The 16,573-nt window shown below is 39.7% G+C and overlaps 1 protein-coding gene across 4 annotated transcripts in view; it reads left to right on the forward strand.

Moving 5' to 3' along the window:
* The window catches only part of LOC130571535 (chemokine-like protein TAFA-1), a 129,881-nt gene extending 117,561 nt beyond the window's left edge, over positions 1–12,320 (forward strand). The window contains exons 4-6 of one of the 4 annotated variants that reach the window (XR_008965100.1): positions 4,066–4,190; positions 5,943–6,025; positions 9,978–12,316. Coding sequence is in view for 2 of the 4 variants with exons in the window: in XM_057362578.1 (XP_057218561.1) it covers positions 4,066–4,190; positions 9,978–9,995 (143 nt within the window). In the remaining 2 variants the exon portion in view is untranslated. The other 3 variants (XR_008965101.1, XM_057362578.1, XM_057362579.1) reach the window with 3 other exon arrangements.
* The last annotated feature ends 4,253 nt before the right edge of the window (positions 12,321–16,573 follow it).

The raw sequence follows: 16,573 nt of genomic DNA on the forward strand, positions 1-16,573 counted from the left end.
AACTAACGATTATTCTAATAACCGTATAATTGGACGATTGTTTTTTGATTAATCGGATAACAGGCTAAACAGTTTTTAAATTGATCTTTTGCTTATAATAACCAAATAAGGGGCTGTGTCCTCCGAGCATTTACGCGGCTGAAAACGGCAGGAGCTCGGCTGAAAACGCCCGCTGCAGGTGCAGCGTTCTGCCCAAAGTTGAGCATTTTTCAACTCAGGGCGATCGGTCGAACGCCGGCGCTGAGCGTGAAAAAAACGCATAGCACCAGCGCAGAGCGCGGAAAAAAACCGTCAGCTGATGGCTTTTTTTAAAAGCGCGGCGTTTCCATAGGAAACAATTGAAAAAACGCCGGCTGCAGGCGTAAACGCCTGGGTGGACACAGCCTCTAAGACTTCAAATAAGGCTATTTATTGTATTCTTTGAAAAGTGAGTTTCACTTATGTAGTCTAGAATTTTGACATTTAAAACCTTTAACAAAAAAACTTGTCAAGTTTTAAATAATAAAACTTCTTTAAATATCCCAAATATAAGTAACAATCGAGTTGTAGCCCATTAGAGATGTGCTGATGAGGAAATAAACTTATTTTGATCTTTAAAGTTATATATAGATTATTCCCTTTCCTTCAACAAAAAGTATTATTAACATTATTTATTATTATCAGAATAAGACGAATAAGACGTATCACATGATATACTCGCGTTGTATTTTTTTGTTCTTTTCCCACTTAGGCCTACTTTAAAACGAATGCTTAGTTTGTGGTTCATTAATATTTAATAAAAACACAACAATAAAATTTGCCTATGTTAAACATACCTTTACTGTGAATTTATAATTCAAATATTATTGAAAAAACGAAATAAGATGGATAACAGATATTATAAGGCAAATAAATAAAAAATCTTTGGATTTTCCCCTTGCTTTAAGCATTTTTAGTTAGTGGTTCACTGTAGCGAAGAAGGCGGGGCGAGAGCCGTGGGGCGAGTAAGGCGGGGCCAGCGGCGTAAATGGCAACGAGTGTCAGCTGTGCGACCGCCGGTCCCCGCATGCCTCACGGGGGAGCTCGGGAGCATAAGAGGACGAGCGACCGGACCATCGAGAGAGAGGACCCGGGCCCGGAAACTGTTAAGTTTGTTTATGTTTGTGTGGCCGGCAGTCGACCGTGAGGTGGCTGCCGGCCTTTTATTCTTGGATTATTGTTTGTTTATTTTTGAATTAAAGTTTGTTAATGTTCGCCGGTTCGCGCTTCCTTCCTTCCCTTCTATTGAACTGTATTACATTCACATTTTATGAAAACATCATTAAAGTAAAACAAAGACAAACTCACTTAGATTGAAAGCTCAAATTATTTTTTATTAACAAACGTTCTTTTGCGCTCTTGTCTCTGTCATCCTGTCAATCATTGCGCTGTTTCAGTGTCCACACGCAATATCTCCGGTGCTCTGTGCTGCGCGCTGTTTGCAGAAGACGCAACTGCTCGCGTTATGTGAAGGACACGGACCTGACGTTCAAACTGCACAGCTCGCGTCGTCATATGGGGAAAACGCGTCCGACGATTAGTGAAGAACCCGATAATGCGTGATGGTGGGAGACTTAACAGCTTTAACAACCGTCTCAGACTCTCCCGAATGTAATTATAAAGCTCCTTCACAAACATAGATTTATTTTATAAGCGCCAAAGATGTAGGCCTAGAGGTGACCTGATATTGTATTATAATATGAACTACCTCTCAGGCAACGTTAAATAACTTGTTTTTTACTTGTCAATTTACTTTTCATGTTCTGTTATGTTCTGTGCTTTGTGAAGTTTCTTTGCTCGATCCATTTGGTCATTTGACTGTGAAAGAGTGATTGGTTGACATAATAACTTGATTAAATAAATTATATAATTATTGAACTCGTTTAAAATGCTAGACAAAAGTGAAACTAAAACGTTTTAGATAATGACTTTTTCGTTATATTTTTTATAACGTTTTATTTAAAAAAATGTTAAATAATATTTTGGCACAATGGCGCCCACACTTGTGCGGCGCCCCTATGCACCGCATATACTGCATACCCCATTTTTGCGCCCCTGCGTCGTGGCATGAAGACACAACGTCTCGTTCCCTCCATCAGGGAACGGAGGTTACAGTCGTAACCGAGACGTTCCCCTTCAGTCGGTCTCTCGACGTTGTGTTGAGAGACAGACTGTGGACCTATCTTTACACGCCACGGTGCTGAGCCGTATCACGACCTCAAGCGAGTCACAAGTGAGCGCTACTGCGAGAAGAACTAGCGAGTCACAGCCCCTGAGCAAGGTACACAAGGTTGAGCCACAGATGTCTCCCTTGGACCACTATCGTAGACGTCGTCTGACCCAGAGCACCCGCCATGACCTTCGGGCTCGACCGCCCGCGGGTGGGAGCTCCAAGGGGTCTCCGCATCCGATGCCAGGAGGTAGCTGTCCGACGTTATGACAGAAAGTTTGTCCCCATCCCATTGTCGAGTCTGCCCGCTATGGGCAGGAGAGCGTGCCGGGGCACGGATGGTCCACGAGCCGAAACAGGCGGAGTGACATCCATGGGAATCCCCAATCACCCCCGCCGCTCGCCGAAGCGGTCGACCTCGCTGAAGCGGCAGTCGAACTCACTCGGTAAGCAGACGGGGTTGCGGCTACATTCCGGAGAACATAGCCGACAGTGACCATAACACTTTAATCGACGAGCCCTGCCACTGCAGGAACCCCAGCATGCAATACAGGTGTCGTGCCCGTCGGACTCGGTGATGAGTCTGTCATACCCAAGAACACAGCTGCGAGACATGTCCGAAGACAGTGCAGACTTTGAGAGGAAATTTGCTCTTTTAGAAATATCTGCGGCTTGCTGCCGAGATGCCCAGAGGAAGTCCGCTACCGAGAGGGAGAAATCCGCTGCTTTGCATCGTAAATCCAGCAGTCTGAAAGGAGAATTCTCGGAAAGAATAATCGCTTGACATGTACCGTCATGCAGGTTCCAAAGAACAAAGGATGAGTGAATGGCCGACGCCACCTCCCTTTTATACCCGTATGTACGGGGCGGGGACTGGCGTGCGTGTGCCATTCGCCAAAGCCCATTGCCGTTTTAAATTCCTCTCAGAGATGATAGGTTCCCAAGATCAAACCCCAGTCTCAACACAACGTCGAGAGACCAACTGAAGGGGAATCTCAGATTTCTTCAATGTAGTGACGCAGAAGTAACCCTTTGAAACTCTTGGCTTTGAAAAATCACGTTTCACACTTTTACGTATATTGCATTTCATGTGCTCATTGAAACGGTATCCCACTGTGATGTCGGTGTATTTGGAATTCAAGCCACCTTGAAACTAAGAGAAGAAACATTTTTAGAGCACAGGTGCGTCAGGGGAAAACACACACTGACTTGAGGCATACTCCATTTCTGACTCCATGTTTCCTCTTCTGTTTCTCCTCCCTCTGTCGTGTGTAGTAGTGAATACACGCTGACATTCACATACACACTCATATGCTGAGTAGAGGTGGGTATTGCTTGTTTGTCTTACTCTGCAAATGTTACATTGTAAATAATTGTAAACATAAAATTAAAATTGACATAAGCTACTTTATTAATATACGTTTCTAATCTTGTTGTGAATGATTCATCAGTGCTTGTTATTCCAAATTAAATGCATACTCTCCCTCTGAAAATATATATTTTTATTCTGACAACACTACAATTTTATCCAACTGCATTTAGGTCTGGCTTTATCTATTTTTCAATCTAGTCAATACCTACACAATAAAACAAAGCCCTGTTAAATATCCTGTTTTACTCATAACAATGTCACATTTGGCTTGTATTCATGTTCAGAAAATATTTTTTAATTTAGTGTAATACAACAGTAAAATGTGGTGCCTCTGCAAGTTTAACTTGGTTATAAACTAGAAAATTCTTATAAGAATGTGACAAATTCTATTTTGTCAAAGTAATAAAGATGAATTAAATCAGTTATTTACACTCCACAAATTATTTACATTATTTTTCCATGTATTTGAAACACTTTTTTGTTTGTGTGTTTGTGTTGTGTGCAGCTTCTATCGTGATTGGGAAGTGGTGGTGTGAGATGGAGCCGTGTTTGGAGGGGGAGGAGTGTAAGACTCTACCTGATAACTCCGGCTGGATGTGTTCTTCTGGGAACAAGATCAAGACCACGAGGGTGAGGACTCACAACACAGTGAACATCACGTTTTGCTTGATTGGTTAAAACAACACATGCGGTTACATGTGTATGGAACATTTTTGTGTGAATTCGTGTAAATTCCCAGGTGAATTTCTGTAAAGTGAGTTCAAACTTAAATCAAAATGGTAATTAAATGTAAATCTGTGAAGGTTTTCAAGAAGCTTAACTGGTTATATGAGCTACATGTATACTGTCTCAGAGACAAGAGAGAAATTGTATGAAAATGGATCTCACTAACCTGTTTATTCCTTACAAATGGAAGCTCGTGCTCAGAGGACACATCTTCATTTATCCTAATGCCGAGTTATAAAGAGGAGCGCTAGCAAAACAGGAAAATAACAAACAAGTTCTAGACGACACATCCTGAGTCAGACAAAAATAAAACGAACAATATCGAAGTTAAAAGTATATGTGTAAGTCAACAAATCAGGGGTTGTGTCACAGCCGGGCTGTGATGATGGGGCGCACACAATCCTCTAGTATAGGCTACTGTAGCCTGATTTTTTAGTGATGGCTTTTTGTGACAGTAAAAACAAGTAGAGATGTGTAAGGGAGAGGAGACAGCACTGGAGGGGGTTAGGTCCCTTCTTGGCATCTTCACGCCTCCCTCCCGTGTTTAAACTATCTCAAGCCCTGCTTAAGGGAATCCGATGAAGCCTGGATGAATTTCGAGATTTCCAAGGTAAGATCATGCATACAAATCTAATGAAGCACAGAAAGCATCTCTGGCATTATAAGTGCAAAAGCATAAATAGAGTTCATAAAACCCTGTGGCCGCTCATGTCATGCTAAACTTTCACTGAAATTAATCAAAAGAAACAAAAGTAAAAAATAACCTTATTTACTTTTTAAAGAAGGTATTGAAAAACACATCAATTATGCCCCTTCTCCACCAACAGAGTGCTGGTGCCCAGTTTAGAAGCACACCGCGAATTTCCGTTACAGAAATAGTGATTTTGGACAGGAAAAAAACGGCTGGCCTTAAAATAAGAACTTTGTAATCATTTATTCACCTTCATGTCATTCGAAATATGTATACGACTTTCCTCTGCAGAACACAAAAGAAGATATTTTTAAAAAATGCTTTGGTGGTTTTGTCTCCATAGGCCTACAACGGAAGTCAATGGGGTCCATTGTTGTTTGGTTACCACCAAATATCTTTATAAAAATATCTTTTGTGTTCTGCAGGAGAAAGAAAGTCATACATATTTGGAACTACAAGAGTGTGAATAAATGATGACAGAATGTTCATTGTTGGTTGAACTATCGCTTTAACGTCTTAAAGTCTGACACGCCAGAGGTCAGGGGTCAAAACAATGTCTACACAACTTTTCAAAAACAACAGCAACTCAATATGACAAGAACAAATTGAATTTGCAACTGTCGGTTGCTGTTAAAGCAGGTTGTGACTGCATGAAGACACTGAATCCAATTACTTTGGATGTTAACATTAAAACCAAGATAAAATAAAAGTCTAAAATAAAGACAGACATTACTGCAATGGCAAGTTTGTGGACAGGTTATGTAGTAACATATTCAGTTATGTCATCATTCGGTTCTCAAATCTTCAGAAACATGGGTCAGATTTGAAAGCAGATGGGACAACACCCAGGCAAACGCCATCGCCAGCATTATTTTGGTGGATAAGGAGTATTAAAATACAAGTAAACACAAAAGAAAAACTTCGTTCTGATGACACATTTCTTTTTCTCATATCTTCCTTCTCAGAACACGCAGCCATACTCAACATTTTAGCTCCGAGGGCCACAGAGGCTCAACAGAAGCTCAGCGGCGTCCGTCTACTCATCAAGGTTTGCCTTCCATTTTCTTTAAACATCTTGAGCCATATGATTAGGCTTGCACATTTTAATCACTGCTCATCAACATCATTACACTCCAAAACATAATTATTGCTGAGTCTGTGTTTGCGAGTGTGTTTATACGCTGTGCGTGATTAAGAAGCCACAAATATATTCCTCCTCCAGTGTCTATTCTCCTGTCAACGTAATTTATAAACACACGCACACACAAACAAAATGAAAAATGTGAACTCGGCAGTCGGCGCGGTAATTACCAAATACAGACCGATGCAGTTATGAAGTAACAGATGCACGAGCGAACCGTCTTTGGCGTGTGCAGTCCTACACTCCAAAACATACTGTGCCATTGTACTAATGCAGCATAATTGCCGGCACGCAGATACACAGCCACACACATGAGGGACGAGCTCAAATTAATGACCGTACACACACACACACACACACACACACACACACACACTGAGAAAGACTCAGCCGTGACCATGTAGTCAATGTAGACCATGTAGACCAATAAGTGCGTAACGCTGGAATTCATGTTTTTCTCCTTATAGCCTAACATTGTTTTGTAAGCTCCTGGGCATGGAAAGGATTTGATTACAGTGTTTGTGGGTTTTCTGACATTATCCTCTTTTATTTGAGTTGTGCAGGGCTTGTCTGTGCATGTGTGTTTGTGTGTGTGTGTTAGATCAGCATAGCTGTGTGTTTTGTGTGTTGTGTAACCCGCATGTGCAGTAGTCTGGGTTGATGTATGGCTGATCTGCCCCACTGGAGAATAAGTAGATACACCCACACTGGCTTTCTATTAAGACCTTTGACCATCTCACTAGTTTCTAATCTGTCACCCTCCATCGCCCAACCCCACACCCCCTCCCCGATGCTTTCCAGGCAGTCCGCCCCATTGAGGGACAATGAGCAAACAAAACGAAATGCTAAATCCCAGCAGTATTTTAAATTCTTAAAAAAGCACTACACACAAACGCCGCTGCGGCGTCCATTCTTTTTCTTTTCTTTTTTTCAAATTGGCATGTAAGAGAAAGCCAAAGCGTGTGCCTGACACCCTTGTTTCTTCTCTTTTTTCCTTTATGTTTTACAGAGAGGGACCACTCCTTGCCTGTACAGTAGCTCCAGACAAGGCAGGCCTCTTTTGAGGAAGGCACACAATGCAAGAGGCTGAGAGAGACCCTCACACTCGCCCTGCATAGACCTTCTTTTACCGGTTCCTAATGGCTATAGCATTCGGTTCCTTTATATACAAATAAAATCAATGCTTTAAAAAGAAGATACATACTAGAGGCATACAGCTTTCCCCAATTCATATACCTCCATCCTTATGTGTCTCGTGTGAGAGGAGACATGGACTGCCGTGGCGATGGGTCTTATTTGCTCAACAGTGTGCACCTAAATAGGCAACATGCACTTATTACATGCAATTATTAGTGAATAAAAGCCCTTAAAGGGATAGTTCACCCAAAAATGAAAAGTCTGTCTTTATTTACTCAGCCTCTTGTCTTTTCAAATCTGTATGAATTTCTTTATTCTGCAAAAAAAAAAAGATATTCTGAAGAATAGTGCGGTACCCATTCACTTCTGTTGTATGGACACAAAACCAATGCAAATCAATGGATACCGCCGTTGTTTAGTTACCAACATTCTTCAAAATATATTTTATGATTTGCAGAAGATATAAAGTCATACAGGTTTGAAATGACAAGAGGGTGAGTAAACGATGACAACATTTTCATTTTGGGGTGAACTGTTCCTTTAAGAGCATTTAAATAATATGGTCACAAACCTGGGAATTTTAACCTAAACCATTTGTTTTGTTTTTATTTCATGTCATAAATCGTGCAATCTTTAGTCCGCACGTTCCACACAGAAATAAACTCCTATTGGAAACATGGCGTTCAGTTTTCAACATGTTCTGGTCATATTTTCCCATTTCCTTCCCGAGTCAGATTTAGTGGGCAGTTATATGTCTTTGAAACACATGTTCATAACAGAAGGCGTTTTACCAGATACCTGTGCTTTGTGAAAAAACAAAACCCCATCTGGGTGGCTTTTCAGAGCAGAAGTAATATGCCAAGTGATGAAGCCGAAGATTATATGTGGTAAAATTGCATGATTATCAAGTCAGTTCCCAGCGGTCCTGTTGAACCCGGTGCCTTGCTGTATCTGTATCTCTTTGCCGCTGTCAATGTCACATTAAATTAATTCTAACACATTCATGCTGTCTGGAGTCTTGCTGTATGTTATCCTCATTTAAAAGTCTCATTCGACGACAGGACAAATCTACACCAGATTACAGTTTTTAATGCATGGGGCAATTGTGATGCAAAACGCATTTAAATGTCATTTGTGAATTAGAATGCAAATAAGGCACGTGACGACCGTGATGTGGATCCGGACCGATCGCTGATGCGGTAGAGACAGCAGAGGTCACCTGCGCTGAGATGCAGAGAAATATGACAACATTTGCATAGCACCTCTATCCATTGCAACAAACCGCATAGGGAGAGACAGAGCCGTGCATGCTAGCAGACAGCTGAAGACAAATTGCATCAGGGTCACTATGGTACTTTTTTGTAAAATATGCGCAGGCTGGGAAATGCGAAATCGCATGCAAGGCTTGTGGAAAAATGAGGCATGTTCAGCATAGCACAAACAAAAAGCGGTTTAGCACAAAATGGATTTCTGGGACAGAGCTGTCAGCCAAAGTTTACATGCTGTCAGCGGACGTAAGGATTTGAGTCCGGCAAAACGGATTATTTAAAACAAAGAGATTACTGCCTTCTTTGTCAAAGAAGCATCCGTCTTCCCTTGTCCCGAGTTAATTTAGCTGGAACGCCATGGAAGTTCAGTTCATTATTGAGGTTAGTCACGCAGCGTTCGTTGTGATGTCATTGGCTAGCTGAGTGATGCCCAATTTCTTCACGGAAGCCATCCGAGCTGCAATGACTGCCGTGAACTGGTTCCTCTCCAGGGAATCCAATATGACGGACAGCTCCTCTGCCTCTACCAGGCCGTGCCTATAATGATGAGAACACGTGGGGCGTAACATTGCCGCATGACAGCTGTCTGTCTGTTGGGTTACGAGGGGCCTCAAGGGGTGCTTCTAATTTTTGTCCCCAGTCTCTCTCTCTCTCTGTCTGTGTGTCTCTCTCTCAATCTGTAGCTTACACCTGGAACACTTAATTTGGGAAATGTCAGCGTATGCTTTATGTGCTGAGGGCGAAGCCACGGGCTTGAGCTTTTAATTAGCTTCATTGTACTGATGACATCACGACTTGCCGATACAGAACCCACAACAAGCGCTTGCGTTTATGTGCATGAGAGAGAGACTCAGACTGAGAAGATCATATTAAACATTCATTATATGAGGATTGGTGGATGTTTGCTTTCTGGGAAGCAGGTCTGCACTGACGTAAGTTGTCTAATTGTTAGTGACTGGGTTTGTTATCATGCATTTCCTCCAGTGTGAGCAAAGCCTGAGTAAAAATGCTGCACGGAGAGCGAGACGCACTCACCAGACACACTAAATAGGGGTCCGTGAACTCACCGAGAGAGAAAACGAGAGAAACAGAGGAAGAATATTATTTCCCTCTTGGCATTGCTGCCTAGTTCTTTTCATTGCAAAGTAAACAGGGATGATGCTGAGATGTGATTGGCTAGCGCCATGATGTGCAAGAGGCCACAGCGATGGATACGCATTCACACACGCAACTCATTTTACAGCATAGCGACAGTCAGATATCAGTCTGGCATCCTACAGATGTGTACACAACGTCATCCATACACAAACAATGGCTTCACAATTCCAATGAGTGCTCCTTGTGGCTTTGAAAATTTAAAATTCAGTCGACCCCTTTGGGAATCGCCCAAGCATTTGACCTTTGTTCTAAGCATGCATTTGTGTGTTTTCCCCTCCCTTTTTCTCTGTTTTTAGATTCATCCCCGGACCTAACAAAGAGCTCCTTCACAGGCAGCGAATGTGGATTCTCTGTCAGAATGGAAGAAACCATTACATTAAAGGGGTATTTGACTGGATTACCTGTGACTAAACAATAAAGGAGAACATTTCATGGAGATAAAGATAGGATTTGCATATCCGGTGCCAAGGAATATTAATAAAAGTCATATAAATAAAGCAGTGTTTTTCCATTTTCTTGGACACCGACAGCTTTGTCCAGTTGTCTCAGTCGTTTTCTTTTCTCTCGACCGACGTCCTCTGGTATTGAAATCAAATCAAACAGCTTATTGGGGACGTTTACTGGATTTCAACTTATATTTGAAGACTTTGCCAAACCTTAGGTAAACTGGACAATCCCAACATAAGCTGTGAATGACTGTTTGGAGGATCACGGATGATAAGTGGCGGTCTGAGAAAATGAGGTGGAAATCAATAGGAGATGTCTTTATTCTTTCACCGTTTTGTCTTCGCTGTCTACGCTGGCTTTGGTAATAGACTGGAAGCTTGCGAAATCCCCGCTATTTCATTTCTGAGTTGACTGCTCACCACTGAGTCCACACACTGTTCAATTGGAATCCTCCCATCCCGGGTCAAAGGTCACCTCACTGTCTACACCAACAAGATATCTCTTTATTTGTCGGCATGCTCTGTGTATTTCGTGGGAGCTTTGTTTTGAAAGTACCTGTATATATTTCTGTGTATATACATATAGATGCATATTAAAAGATGTCATACGAAGACCTAACATGCCCTTAAAACCTGTTGAATGGGTTTGAGACAATGTCATTCCTGACTGTATTCATGGTTCTGGTTCCTTAAACAAGAAGTACATTTAATCCCGTGTCTGTGATAAATACATATTCTTTTGTCATAATGGACATTCTGCATTTTTTCTTTAGAATGAGAGTTTAAGAATGATTGAAAAAACAGATGTTTGCTAAACAAAATAAGCCCACAGATGTTTATTGGGACACATTTCCATTCATACATGTAGGCAGATCTAACTTAATTCATGTTCCGATCTGTTCCATGCTGTTATGAGAATAGGCATCATCTTGCTTGTGTAGATGTCATGAATACAACACAATAGAAGACATTCAAGTTGTAAAAGATATACATGATAAAACATTGGATCTGTGTCAATGGACCGAGACGTGATTCAGTTCAGATAAAAGAAGCCCTTTCTCACATAGTTCTCGAGATTTTAGTTTGTCAATGCTTGGGGCAGCTGAGTGAAATTTTTGAGTAAAATAACATCTTGATAATGCTTGGCAACGTGTAAGTTTCAATGATCTACCGCACCTCCACATTAATTCAGAGGGAAATGAGCATTTGTTAAGCACTGTAATTGTCATTAAAAGTGTTTCTGCTTTGCTGTATAATGTGTTATTCAAGGTTAAAGAGACTATGGGGAAGTGATGGGCTTCATTTCTCTTTACTGGAATCAGTCTAGACTTGCAACTACAGTAGCCCTGGTCCCTGATAGATAAACTTGCAGCCTTATCAGAAGCAAATCAATATTAAAAGGTTTTCTATACACTCTGTCTACCTTTGATTTATCTGCCAGCAATGCTGTTCCCTGTTGATCTGCATGTTTTGACTTTAAGTTGTTGACATTTTTGTCATCCATGCATTTGGGCAACAGTAAGGTTGTTCTGTGTGTTCATATTCTTTTTAAGTGGGGAAACTGAAAGGCTCAGGTAAGTTTAGCCTTCTAAAGGGCCTTTTGATACACGTCAGAGACCCTCTCACTCTTTGCTTTGTAAATACAGCCGCTGAAATAATTAAGAGACCATTTCACAATAATTTTTTGTTTTTCTGAATTTACTATTTGTATGTGTTTAGGCAAAATGGTCATTTTTGTTTCATTCTGTGAACTAGGAACCACTGAACTATTTCTCCCCAAAACTGGAGAAAAAGTTCAAAATAACAGAAAATGTGCTCTGTATTTTTTCAGACCTCAAATACTGCAAAGAAAACAAGTTCATATTCACTTTTAAGCAATACAATAGTGAAATTTGTACATAACCTCGATTTTTATCACAGTTTTCAAGTGTCTTGTCATGCTGTCAGTCTTTACATTGCTGTTGGATGACTTAATGTCACTCGTGAGGTTTGATTGACACTGGACTGGAATTGGCCATGCACAATACATCTAGAAATGCTGATTAAATATGATCTCTTCGTTTTTCCCGCACTTCTACAATGGTGTTGTGACTCTGCCTGTGAAAATCCAGCAAGTCATTTTTTGTGATTTTCTGTTTTCTGCAAAAAATCATTCTGCATAATGTAAAGAACATTCTGTGAAATATAACCATGATATCTTTAATACTGACTGAGGAAGACCATGTCAAAAATTTAAATCATAGTGAAATTTATTGACTGAAAATAAACTTTGATGCTTTTAATCTCATAGACTTGGATTTCACAGACAGAGTCACAACTATTTGTTACATTTTACCATTTTAATGTTTATTTTCAAGTGACCACACTGTAAATTAGTATACCATTGAGCTGTTGAGCATTTATCTATTGTAATGTAAGATGCAGTAGAAAATACATGATCTTTTTTACATATTTGGTTTGTTAATACACCATATATACACCAGCCTGCAGATAAGATTCACATGTTTTGACCACGAAGAGTTACTTTGTTTGTCATGATAGGTTAATATAACCTCTAATGAAGAAAAAAGGTAGAAAGGAACTCATATTCACTACTATGACAGCATTGCCTACAGGGCAATGTATGCATTCTGTATACAGTATACAGACATCCATAACTGAATCTTTGAATTATACAATTCCCTGTGGCCCTCTGCATTTATCAACACTGCCCATTTGGTTAATTTATTCAATTAGGATACAGATTTTCAGTTCCAAGCCAAGACTATTCCCATCTGACTCTCATAATGAATCTTCCGGGCTGCCATACTTCTTCAGGTTTCTTTTCTCTCCTCAACAAGTACCAGATTGTTAATCATCCAATATGGAAAAATCTGTTTCATTGTGTTTCAAGTCATTTTTTATCAGCGAAGTCACAGAGGGTCCAAGATTGACAGCTACATCGATCTCCCAGCAGTTTTCCTAGAATGCTAGGCGGGGAACAGCAAACAAAAAGCTGTGTTTTCTGCTCTTCAATGAGGCGTTCCCTCATTTTGCTGTTGTTTATCTATCTAAAAGGATACAGAGCTGCTCAGAGTCTCGGTGTGCGTTCGGCATGTTGGAGGAAACGGAGTTCCAGCGGCAGACCTTTAACAACATGCTGTGGCTGAGACAGAACGGTGAGATTATCCTGAAAAAGTTATGTAAATTAGGGGATTTTGTTCACTGTGTATTCAGGGTTTTAATGTGGATGGGCCTTAAAAGATGCTTTGGGGCGGATGCTTAAGGAAGAGCTTTAAACTCTCTTTCATGCATCTGTTTCTTGAATAAGAATGACGGTGTCTCGCTGTGGAGAGAGTCCTGATTCGTTTTAGAAGAAGAGCATGCCTTTGCATAGATCACCCCTGACATCTGTGTTGCTTAGGTCGAGTTTTATGATGCACGCAGAACAGAATTTTGCTTTTGGGTTACCCCAAATTTTTTATAAGCAGCCTCTCTGTGAGTGCTTGAGAATGAAAACATTCTTGTGCATTAAAGGTGCTGTGTGTATTTTTTCTGAGAATCTATTGACAGAAATGCAATATAATATACATAACTATGTGTTCAGAAGTGTATAAAGACCTTACACAATGAAGTGTTATGTTTTTATTGCCTTAGAATGAGCTATTTCTATCTACATACACCGCAGGTCCCCTTACATGGAATTCACCATGTTGTTTCTACAGTAGCCATAAACGGACAAACTGTTCTACAGAGCGCATTTCGTAAATACGTTATTTCCTTCGGAAAGGAAGCGAATCGAAAATGTGACGACATCTGTCGTCAGCCTCCATAGTGCTTCGAAAGAGAGGGTGGAGCGGTGGAGTGAGCCGTTGGTTGCAATAACACATCTTCTCTCTGGTTTATTCTCCCACCTGCGTTCCCTAAAAACAAACTAAATTTGAAATTCACAGGCATGAGACGGACCAAACTGAGAAATCCATCATTGTCTTGCTGAGTGGCTCTGTGTTATACACGTCAACTTCTGTCTCTTGTGGGACACACAGAAAATTGCTGTCGCTGTTTCAACCTTCCTCCATCCTTTTAAGCCCTGAGGTCCACAGGTTTCACGGAGAATCAGTGATATGCAACTTGAAAGATTGAAGATGTACAGTATTCTTCATATATGGTTAAGTGAATGTCTGCTCAGATTGTTTTAGTGTTGGCTAGCAGCTCCACTGATCATTTATACACTAAATTTTAAATGCAAGTTTATATTCATGTCCCTCATAGCCAGCCTAACTAACATATTGTAGGATTTAAAGTAGTCTGGTTGTCTTCAATGTAAATGAGATTTGTTTACACATTGTGTGTTTGTTATGAAATATGTTGGCCAATCTGACAGCTACTGATTGCTTTCATCTTTTAATAAGATTAATTTATTGGCTCCTAATATCAACAGTTTCAGCGGCAACAACATAAACAAATGTTATGTGGCCCAAACTTAACTTCTGGTAGACGTCCACAACGAATCAATAACTGTTGAGTAGTTTTAATTTAATTCAATTAATATACAATAAAATGTTAATGTAAATTAATATAAAAATATATATTATAACCAAACGCAGACCGGAAGGCTATTTCGATTTTCTTCCAGAATCAGTGCATAAAATGCGTCCATGCATATGAGAAAAAATACTGAGCCGGCTGAAGTCTGAAATATGGAGACTTGTGAAAAACACTGCAGTCTTTGTATTGCTGCTTATTGTTTTGACAAGGTAAATGTGTTTTCACAGGTCTTATTGAAGTATTTTTAATCAAAAGCTTCACCAATGGGAAAACTTTAATGTATTTCATTAGAATATTCTTTTCATGTTACATCATGACATTTCTTTGTTCACCCATCATTTATTCTCATGCTCTCTAGAACCTTTCATCACATCTCCTGATGTTTTTCTCTAGCACTTGACAGGTTTAAAACTCACACAATACTCCTTTCTTGTTTTCATTCTGCTTATTTACTTATTCACTTATTAATATTTTTATTTGACATTGACTAAACATTCTTTATTCATTTCAAGAAGAACTCATATTCTACATGGAGCCCCAACAACACACAACTAAATGTTAAATAGACAGCAAAAAAGAATACTTTTGCAAGTTACTGTAGCATTGTGAAATGTTGAAAATTCTGCAGGAACGATATACAAACTGGATATATATCATAAAAAATTTTCAGATGGACATGCAGTCTGGGTGGTTTGATTGCAGATTTAGGGAGCAGGTGCAGAACAAAAATAAACCATAAACTTCAATTTCTTTATCATCTGTCATCTTTAATGCCAACTAGGCTGAATAAGTACCAGCAAATTTCTTTATTTCACCGGACTGCCTCAAAGCAATAAAAATGTCCAAACCCCTGTTTAAACTGCCTTTACACCATGTGCGGCTGTCATCACACAATCCCACAATACAAGATCATTAAAATTCAGGTCAACACTGTACTGCTGCCTTATCAGATTTACTCTTGACAGACGGCCAAACACTTTTATTGGCCTTTTCTAACATTCATTTACCTATTCAACACAAAGGTAGAAAAGTTTCATGCTCTAAGAAAAGGCAATTGATTTCCATTCAAAGAATGGAAGTATCCTATATTTAAACCAGCGTCATAGCTGGAGTTTTACATTATGGGGTGGCCAGCGGGTGCCAAGGCTACTTCAGGGGGTCCACAGATCATAAAAGAAAACCTGTGTTGGCATCGAATTATAAATAAATAAATCCAAGATTAGAAGTACAAGTGATAATTTACTTCCCAGAGTTTGTCACAAATGTGACAAATACAAAACAATTGCACAACGTAATGAGATTAATGTAATTCTAAATGTATGTAGATGAAATCAATTTATAAATAATGAAAATGTTGAAAATATAGTTTAACCCTGATAACTTGTTTAATTTAAACAGAAACAAAGCAGCACCAGAGGTGTCTTTAAACTGATGTGGATCAGAGCAGCATATATCTGATAAAACATATTCTCTTCCATAGGACTGCAAGATTCATACAAAATCATTGATGCTGATTTTTACCTTGATGTTGTAATCTTGATTATTACTTTCAGATATTAGAATACATGACACTACAAAACAAGCTGAGAAGCTTTTTTGAATTATTTTATTCCTATTTTATTGCTGTTTTGATTCTCTAAGGAACATAAAAATCAGTTGTTCAAACGGGAAATATATAGAAAACAAACAAAGAACATCCAACATCACTAAAACACTCAATGGCTTCAGGTTATACAGTAAAGAGTCTGACTACTTTAATGAATCTCTTTCTTACATCGTATCTGTACGTGGTTGTTAATGATAAACTTTATTTAACTTATAGATAAACTTATTTAGATTGAAACAGTCGTAGCTAGGTATTTATTATGCAGGGACTGTTTTTTCTCTTTTATCTTGAATTTGGAGAGTTTTGTTCACCT

This window comes from Triplophysa rosa, linkage group LG20 (genome assembly GCF_024868665.1).
Source record: "Triplophysa rosa linkage group LG20, Trosa_1v2, whole genome shotgun sequence".
Taxonomy (NCBI): Eukaryota; Metazoa; Chordata; class Actinopteri; order Cypriniformes; family Nemacheilidae; genus Triplophysa; species Triplophysa rosa.